The 9653-nt window shown below is 48.6% G+C and overlaps 1 protein-coding gene across 2 annotated transcripts; it reads left to right on the forward strand.

Annotated features, from left to right (window-relative positions):
• Window positions 1-3: 3 nt before the first annotated feature.
• Window positions 4-8634, forward strand: LOC132667111 (BPI fold-containing family A member 3). Of its 2 annotated transcripts, XM_060615610.3 has the most exons (7): window positions 5-333; window positions 3231-3381; window positions 5214-5321; window positions 5956-6105; window positions 7349-7433; window positions 7853-7916; window positions 8413-8634. In XM_060615610.3, the coding sequence occupies exons 1-7, from the start codon at window positions 219-221 to the stop codon at window positions 8445-8447; spliced, it is 708 nt and encodes a 235-aa protein (XP_060471593.2). In that variant the 5' UTR covers window positions 5-218; the 3' UTR covers window positions 8448-8634. The 2 variants fall into 2 exon arrangements, with proteins under 2 accessions (XP_060471603.2, XP_060471593.2); XM_060615620.2 differs by lacking the exons at window positions 7853-7916; window positions 8413-8634 and adding an exon at window positions 7815-7841 and having other exon boundaries at window positions 4-333.
• Window positions 8635-9653: the final 1019 nt, after the last annotated feature.

The raw sequence follows: 9653 nt of genomic DNA on the forward strand, positions 1-9653 counted from the left end.
CCCACAGGGTTCCACCTTCTGCCCTCACCATGGGAGCAAATCCCAGTGGCAGCTGCCAGAGCCCATCACAACACCTCCCCACGGCATGCTCAGGGATAACTCTGGTGTCATCTTTCCACAGGAAACCATGAGTCCACTCATTCAGGCAGCCACCCCCACAGCCACCCATCTGGGTACCTTCTGACCCTTCTTGACACCCACAAGTCCCAGAACCTGAGATGTGCCCAATCTGGAGGCTCCTAGTTCTCCTCAGCTTGCTGTCTTTGCCCTCAGCACTGCACAAGCAGGGCCTGGCCAAAGCCCATGTGGACAGCAAACCAGCTCTGGCAAGAAGTAAGTTCAACCCATGCTCTCTGCCTACTGTCACAGGGTGGGCGGGGGAGGCGTCATCTGGGTCCCACCACTGACTTGCTGGGTGACCTCGGGTCAGTCATCCTCTTTTCTCCCTTTTTCTCTTAGACCTTTAAGTACAGAAAACTGAGGTTCAGTTGATCATATGCCAGTTCATAGCACATCATTGTTACTATGAAGGTCCTCTTGTGTTTTATTTTGTCATTTTCCCCTTTACCTCTTATTCTCACTCCCATCCCCTCTTCCTTGGCAGGCCCTGCGGTGTGTTTAATATTTGTTTACATATGCTCATGTCCTTATAAAACGTGCAGTGTTTTGATTTGCATCAATGGTACTGCCATGTAGATCTTGTTCTTTATTGCTTTCACTGGATGCTGTGCTGTTGACATCTGTTGCTTCAGGCTGGTACTTACAAGTCCATGAGATTCATCCACTTCACCATCAGGCGGCCATTTCCCTAGGGATGGACACTTGACTTGTCTCTAACTCCCCACTGTTTTAAACTACAGTGAGATGAACATCCTTGTTCATGTGCTCACGCATGTGTTCCTGTTAGGAGCTGTGGAAGAATTTCTCTGGGATATACCCATTTCTGGAATAAATATGATATTTTTTATAATTTACCATAATGATATATTTATCCTGTACTATTTTTTATAGTGTAATAGAATGTATTATAATGTATCATACTAAAAATATACTTTATAATGTAATATAATGTAGTTATAGAGAGCTAATGTACTACTAGCTATCTGATTTATTAGCTAATAATTTTACAGGATGTTAGCAAAGTTTTCATACATGAAAGTGTTGTGTAACTTTCTTTCCTGGTGCTTTTCTTGAAGCTAGGCAAGTTGTACTAGCTTCATAAAATGAATTTTGCATCTTCTTTTTCTGTTTTCTTTCACAATTATCTCTTTACAGAGTTCGGTGAAACTCTTCCCCAAAACCATCCAGATCAAAAACTTTTGGGGAATGAAATCTTCAACTACTATTTCTATTTCCTAATGGTTCTAGATAATCAGTATTTCCCATTTCCCTCATCACAACTTGGTATTTTATGGATTGCCACAAATGTATCCATTTCATTACATTAGGAAATATATACCACGTGTATTTGTGGGCCTGGGCATCGTCATGGTTACAATGGGTGCAGTTAGAATGGTATTTCATGGGGCTGCTTTTGAGATTTAAACAAAGGAAAGCACGTGCCAAGTGCTTTTTCAACTGTGAATATATTTATCACTATAACCACCTCTCCTATCAGAGTATTTAGCTGCACATAATAGAAAACCCAACTCAATATGGCCGAAACAATGAAAAAAATGTCACAGAACCAAAAATCATAGGTAGGACAAGCTCCAGGTATGATTCAATCAGCAACTCAAAGGTGCCATTCAGACCTGGATTTTGTCCAATTTTTTTTTTTTTTTTTTTTTTTTTTTTTAGCTCTGCTATCAGCATAGTTTCATCCTCAGGCCACTAGTTCCCAGTGTGGTAGGAAAATGGTGGCCAGTGGCCATCAGAGCTACAGCCTGCCTTGCTCCCTTCCAATAGGAGACAAGGAAAGAAACTTCCCCTCTAACATGAAACATAAGATCTTCTGTTTAGTCTGATTGATAGGGCCAACTTGGGTGATATGCCCACTTTAAACCTGAAAGAGTTACCAGGCAATGATGGTTCAGTTAATTAAAGGCTTTAATCTGGATCAGGAATTGGAGAGAGAGCATGAATCTGAACAAGGTTCAGATGAGAATGATAGGATAGATGAATGGGAGGATGGATAGATGAATAGATGGGTGGATATTGGACAGATGGCTAGATGGAGGATGGACAGATGGATGGATGGATGGATATTGGACTGGTGACTACTAATGTGTACTGGTCACAAATTTCCAAGTGTTGCCATCATCATTAACCCAGAACTGATAAGAGTTCTAGGCATACCTATACTATCACTCTATCTTTGAAACTGTGTGGTCAATGTATGTCTCTCTTATTAGACAGAAAACTGGTTTGTGTCTTTATTATGTACCGCAAGGCCTGATACCCAATAGATGCTCAATAATATTCTTGTTTGGATAAATTATCTCAATATTCCTTACAAGAATCCTGTGAGATGGGTATTATTACTGCCTCTGTTATACCAGTGAGGAAATCAGGACTCAGGAAGGTGACAGACCCAGGATTTGAACCCAGATCTATGACTCCAAACACGCTTTCTCTTTGCAGGCGACAACAGAAACATAGGATACTGAAAGGGGGTCTGGGAGCTGGAGGGAGGAGAGTGAGGTGGAACCATGGTTTCTGCTGCTCTGCAGTGTGGGTTCTGACCACAGGGAGGGTCAAGCAAGTGAAATAAATGTGTCCTGTGTACCCTCTGAGGTTCATCAGAGCTGGGCCCAATCCGGGGCAGGAGGGTCTAGCGCTGATAGGCAGGACTGAAGCATGCCCAGCACTTTTAAAATCCCCTTCCTTTTTGGAATTCATTCTTTTCTGCTGGTAGCTCCACATAGTCCTGCAGCTTGTTCTGGACACAGTGTGGGAGAGATTACATTTATTCTCTTCTTATTTACCCACCTATTTTTCTCTTCAACCAACATTTGCTGTGATGTACATCCCGTGCGTCAGGTTCTCTGTTCCAGATTCAGAGATAGAACACTGGGCGAACTTTCAACTACTATCATCTGTCAGACCCACTGCATGTGTGTCCCATCAACCCTGCAAAGCACAGGTTCCCAGATGAGGAGTATGGGTTTCAGTGTGGAGAGTGGAGTTGGAGGGTGACAAGCACCGATCACTCAGCAAGAAGTGGACGCCCCAGCCTGCAACGTAGGCCCCTTGACTTGCAGTGTCACTGGTCCCTTGTCCATTTCCAGTTATTGCCCAGGGCCTCATGAAGCACAACGCAGAGGGCCGAATCCGGAACATCCGCCTCATGGAAAGTCTGAATGCCTCGGGGCAGATGGCCCCAGGGATGGTGGGCTGGCTAATCAGCAGCATGAGCCTCCAGCAACAGCAAGAAAGCAGGTGAGGCCCTGAACCCTGTCCCTGGCCCTGGGACTCTAGAAAACTCTGGGTCAGAGGGCAGAGCCGAGGGGATGAAAGCACAAGGCTGTGAAGAGGGAAAGAAGGAAGATTGGAAGGAGGGGATAAAAAGTCCAATACAAGGAACGGGGTGGGGGAGGGGAGGGCACTATGAGGAACCACTGGGGAGGGAGCATAATTAAAGCAGGATAATGAAAGCAAAGTTTCAGGAATAAAAGCTTCTGCGTTTAAATCCTGGGGCTGCCACCAACCTTAGGGAAATTGTGGGACCACTCCAGCCTCATCTATAACGTGGGTACCCAGAGCACAGCCTGGACAAACATCTGGGGTGCCAAAGGAACCCAGGTCTAGAGTCAGACATTTGAACCCCACTCTACTGTTGACGGCTGTGTGACTCTTGGCAAGGTGTTTGAGGTCTCTGAGCTGCAGCCTTAAGCCCTCATCAGTGAAATGGGCATAATAACCGTCCCTGCCTCGGGAGCTGGGAGCCTTCTCTGCCCCACATAGTGGATGCAGAGGCAGCAGGCCCTCTGATTAACCCAGCAGAGCCGGCCTGGGCTGCTCACCTACAGTTTCCCTCCTTCCTCTCGAGGGACGCGGCCTCCTCAGCCTCCCAGGCTCCCAGCCGCTCCACTGTGGTTCCAGCTGGCTGGGCCCCTGAGCCCCTGTCTCCCTGATTCAGTCCCTCACTCTCACCATTGTAAGGAGCCAGCAGGGTTTCCCCTGATGTGTGTCCACAACCACCTCCCTTCTTTCATTCCCTTCCTAGTTGTTACAAGAATTCATTGAGCACCTACCATGTACCAGGACCTGGGCTGGGTGCTTGCAATATGGCCATAAACAAGACACATGGTCACTGCCTTTTTGGATCCTATATCCTAGTTAGTGAGATGAGGCACAAAAGGAAATAGCTAATTTCAGGGAGATGGACATGTTAGGAAGACAACTTCAGCAAGGTAAGGGGTGACAGTGAAGGGCTGATCAGGAAGACCTTTCTCAAGAGATAATCCTTAGGAAGAATGAAGAGAAGGAAGCAAGTGACATGAAGGATATGGCAGTAAGTGCAAAGGCCCTGAGGAAGGAAAGAGACCGGTGTGTCAGAAGAAGAGAAAAAGTCCTGTGTGGTGGGTGAGCAAGGCGGGGGTGGGGGGGTGGGTAGAAGATGTGGCTGTGGAGGCAGGTGGGGTCAGACTCTGCAGGTCTTAGAGGCCATGGTATGGAGTTGGGGTTTTATTCCAAGAGCAGTGAGAAACCCAGGCAGAATGTTAAGTAACAGGGCTGCCTATCGGCTGTCGTGTGGAGAAGAGTTCGTAGAGAGGCCCAGTTCATGGCAAGGAACTCAGAGAGAAACTAGAGCATCTCCAGACAAGAAGTGATGGTGACCTGGACCAGAGGAAAGGGACAGAAGTAATGAGAAGTTGCCAGATCCCAGGTGTATTTTGTAAGCAGAGCCAGTGTGATTCACAGATGAGTTGAAGGTTAAGGTGAGAGATGGAGGGAAGGCAGAGGCGGCTTCCAGGCCTTGGGCCTGGGCACCTGGACAGACAGCAGGGCCCTGTGCTGGGAGGCAGCTGCTGGGTCTGAGAACAGTCCCAGGATTTGGATCTGCAGTTGGCTGTGGGTCGTACACATTTGTTGTGTGGAACTGTTGAGGGCCCTCAGGGACAGCTTGCAGGCCAGGGCTCCTACAGGTGGCTCTTGCCCTCCAACCATCTTTAAAAGGATCTGACTCCAAAGCCCACTGTTTGTCAGCCTAAGGTCCTGATGTCCAGATTTCCTTACCCTTGAAGGGCCTCTGCTCTCTCCTTGTGTAGCGCCAACGTCACCAACATTCAGCTGGACTATGGTGGGATCCGGATGTCTTTCCACAAGGAGTGGTTCTCGGCCAACATCTCACTTGAATTTGACATTGACTTGAGACTGTGAGTCATACCGCAGCAGGGGTGGTGGGGCGCTGTTCCTCCCCAGCGGGAATCTGGGAGCTGGTGGGGGAAGGGTGGAATTTGGCAACCTAAGGAACCCAGATCTTTCTGACTCCAACCTGGTTCAAATCCTGGTTTCTGAACTCACTTGCTGTGTGACCTGGGGCAAGTCAACTCACATCTCTGAGCCTTGGTTTCTTCAGCTGAAATGTGGATGGCAATTCCTGGTTGGTGGAGGCAGGTCATTTGCTCATTTAAACCTATGTGAGTTCATGACACTGATTCGAAAGAAAAGAGAGAAACATTTTATTTCTATCATCACCCCTCCCTCCGTCTGTCAGACTATCCTTTAACATCAGCTGCCCCCAAGAAAAGGGAGGGCACAGCTAAACGGTAAAGATTTTTTTTAATAAGACTAACTCTCAACTTCTGAATTTCCAAAGGCCCCTAAGCCGGTCGAGTTAAAGAATTTTCAGAAGCCACTCTGTCTGACAGCATTTTCTCCTTTGTCGCCGGCTGCAGGAGTAGTTGTTGAAAAAGTTGTTGAAAGGGTCACTCTTCTCTTGGTGTTGGCTGTTCCACCTCCTCCTCCATCCCTGGCCCTTTCTCTTCTCCTCCTCTCTCTTGTCCCCAGGTCCTTCAATAACAAGATCATAAAGATACACGTATGCATGAACCTCGTTATGGAGTTCTGCCTGGAGAAAGACGAATTTGGCCGGAGGGATCTGGTGATAGGCAGTTGTTGTGTGGAGCAAAGCAGCATCTACACAACAGTTCTAACTGAGTAAGGTCCCAGCTGCCCTCCCCAAGGCCGGGCCCCTTCCCAATCCCCCCTAGGTGCGACCACATGTCTCCACCACCTCCTGGGTGAGCCCAAAATAGATCTCACCATTTCCCTAGGATCGACTTCTCTTCCTGAACCAGCATCCCAGTGATGGCGCGGCCACCCTCCAGGAGGGACCCTTCCTCTTTCCCCACACCCCGCAGCCCATCCTCCCTGGCTCCCATCAATGACCTTCTGGCAGCCCCTGCTTGCTCCCTCTCTCTCCATCCCTCAGCCACTGCTCCCGCTCATAGACCACTTCCTGGACCCCTGCAGGAGCCACTCTGACACTCCCTGACTCAGACCTCACCTCCTTCACTGCATTCTGCCCCTGCAGCAGAAATAACTTTCTAGCACAGAAATGTGCCCCTGCTCCAAACCCTCCAGGTGTTCTCCAAAGCCCTCTGAATGAAGAACAGACTCCTAGATGTCAGTCAGGGCCCTCCTCGTGCTCTCGCCTGCCCCACTCTGCAGCCCTTTGCCCTCTCGTGTCAATGAAGGCCCCACCTCTCCATCAACATACCATATATTTGCATACCTCCCTGCCTTTGCACATGCGATCCTTTCACCTGGAATGCCCTTCCCTTCTCTCAAGAACTCCTCCTCATCACGTATTCATTCAACAAATATTTACTGAGAACTTACTAGGTGCCAGACATGGCATACTTGATGTTAGCCATACAGTAGGGAACCAGACAGAGAAAAAAAAAAATAGAGCTATTTATATGGTGCATCTTTAATAGAGTGTATAATAGACCTATATATACTGGCTGACCAACTCTGTCAACCTCAGCAGACTATGAGTCCCTTGAGGGCAATATGTGGGTGTGACTTCTCCCTGTAATTCCAGAATGCTGAAAGCAACCAGGTCGTCAGCGGGTGTTCATTCATTTATTCATCAGACATTCACTGAATGCCTAAATCATGCAGGGCATTCATGGCTAGGACAGTGCAGGGGAAGGACTGAACTCTGGTGCTCTCCTGACCTGGTTCTAATCCAGTCAGCACCTACTAGCTGTGTGACCTTGGGCAAGTCACATCACCTCTCTGTGTTGCCCCCTCAACTACTGCTAACAGTGATGCTTCTTGTAGAGGGCTGGCCGATGATTAAATGTCTGTGTAGGGTGTACTCAAGCAGTCAGTCCCAGCACTGGGACTGCAGAGATTTATCTGTTCTGTTCTACACATCTACCTCTCTTTCCAGAGATATCTCACCAAAGATGAAACATTTTCTCCGCCACTTCAGGGAGAACCTGGTAAAAGTGACCCCGCACCTGGTAGAAAGTCAGGTAAGTTTGAGAAAAATATTTTCCCCTTGGGTATCTTTGAGTCTGAGGGTCAGGACGTATATATTGGCAATTCAGAAAAGAGTTTCAAATCTTGGGCTTCAGAACCTGAAAAATCTCAGTTTTGTCATCTACTGGCTGTGTGTCCTTGGCAAGTGACTTAGCCTCCCCACACCTCAGTTTCCCCATCTGTAGCATGGGAACCATCACAGTCCCCATCTCATGGAGTCGTCATGAGGATTCAGGCACACTTCTAAGTGCTGTGCGTGGCCTCTAGTTGGCGCTCAGCACAAGGGAGCTTGTGGAAATCCAGTGGAAATTCCTTGTGGAAATCCAGTGGAGTCTAAGGCTCCAGCCACAGGCTCTCTAGCTTTCTTCTCCTAGCCCCCAGCCTGACCCTTGTCTCTATGCTGGTGGCCCAGGTGTGTCCTCTGATCAGCGAAATCCTCAGACAGTTGGACGTGAAACTGTTAAAAAGCCTCATGGGTGAGTGTCTGCATCTGTCCAGGGAGGAGGACTCAGGGTGGGCAAGTAGAGAGGCGCCCAGCGGGGAGCTCCCAGGGAGGCCTGCTGGGGGGTGTCTCCATGTGCCCTGAGGACACTTAGAGGTGACCATATGATAATGACCGTTACGGTCTCCCGAGAGAGCTAGGACAGCAGAGGGCACCCCTACCAAGAAGACTGGGCCCTGCCAAGTCACCAGAATCTCCAGACCACCAGAAACTGTAACTCCTCCCAAGATCTCCACTCAGTCCTTCAGGGACCGCTGGCCCCACCCCATACCTGAGACCACCCTCCATCTGTAGACAGACACAGTCCCCAGGAAGCCAACAAGAAGTGCCTAACTACGTACCATTTGGAAAGAGTTTTAACGCAAATGCCTCAGGCACTGGCCCTTGGTCAGCTTGGATGGATGGGAGTCCCATTCGGGGGTTGAACAGGCAGTCACTCTGGTGACTGATCTTGTCTCTTCTCCTTACAGAACAGGCTGTTGCTCATAAATTCAACCAACTGTGAGTCCAGCCAAGCTTCCATGTGCCAGACTTGGAGTGTCCTCCAGCTACCTACTGATAATCAGAAGGAGATTCCACATGTTGAGATCTTAAGCCTCCCTCAGAGTGGGGCTTCCACGGCCCCAAAATCCTTTACCACAGGCCCTGCAGAGTCCTGTCCTGTCCCTAATAAACTCTAGCTCTGAAGGGTACAGAGGTTCCCCTTCCTGGGTCCTGAGGTTAGAGTTCCACAAGTCAGGCTTGATGAAGGTCCATCCTGAGACTAAATATGCCTGGGTTTGCTCATGAACCCAGAAATAGCAGAGAAATCACTTTCTTTTCCTGTAATTTGCAGCCAAAAGCCCATCTGGAGATTTACTTATCAATGCAGGGAGGGCCCTGTTGAGATTTCCCATTCCATCACTCACTCGAGCCATATTTGTTGAATGCCTACTATGTGCCAAGCACTTTGCCAGGCTCCAACAGAGTGGAGAGAAAGGCTGACACAGTGGAAAATTATAAATGTCGGCACCGAATGGATCTGAGTTCGAATCCAATTCAGCCAAATGAGAAGTTCCACGTGGGTATGAACCATGTGCATCAGAGTGACGGATGCCCCCTTCCCCACTGGCCACCAGTGTAGGGCTGGCACAGAGTGTGAGCCCAGCAAATATAGGTGGTTAAGTGGTGGATGAATCTGGTTTCAGGACCCACTCGCTGTGTGTGGGACAAGGCACTTTACCTTCAGGCCTCCCTCACCTGCAAAGTAGGGATAGAAGTCTTACAGGATGTGGGGCAACAGGAACCTGGGCACTGCTGGTGGGAGGTAAATTGCACCACCTCGTTATAAACCCTGGTGGCGGTTGCTACAGAAGCACAACATAGACCTGCCCTGTACCAGAAACACACGTGTGTGGACGCCACAAGACGTGCACGAGACTGCTTATAGCAGCAATGGTCATAATAGTCCCTGAGGAAAAGCCCTGAATGCCCATCAAAAGAGTGGGTAAATATCGTGGGATAGTCTCCCAGTGGAATGCTCTACAGTGATGACCTACAACTAAGCACGATCACATGGGTGGATCTTGTGAACATAACAAAGCCAGGCACCAAAGAGTACATGTTACGTCTCCCATTTATATGAAGTTCAAAAACAGCAAAACGAACCCATGCTGTCAGAGATCAAGATAGTGGTTACCCGTGAGGGGAGTGTTAGTGACTGGGAGGGGCT

The sequence above is a fragment of the Panthera onca genome, chromosome A3 (genome assembly GCF_046562875.1).
Source record: "Panthera onca isolate mPanOnc1 chromosome A3, mPanOnc1 haplotype 2, whole genome shotgun sequence".
Classification (NCBI taxonomy): Eukaryota; Metazoa; Chordata; class Mammalia; order Carnivora; family Felidae; genus Panthera; species Panthera onca.

Bases quoted from the DNA above. Each gene is read 5' to 3' on its own strand.
- LOC132667111 (XM_060615610.3), top strand. From the start codon at position 219: ATGTGCCCAATCTGGAGGCTCCTAGTTCTCCTCAGCTTGCTGTCTTTG. The intron at 6,106-7,348 runs GTAAGGTCCCAG...CTCTCTTTCCAG, and splicing joins TACACAACAGTTCTAACTGA to AGATATCTCACCAAAGATGA. The intron at 7,434-7,852 runs GTAAGTTTGAGA...CTGGTGGCCCAG, and splicing joins CGCACCTGGTAGAAAGTCAG to GTGTGTCCTCTGATCAGCGA.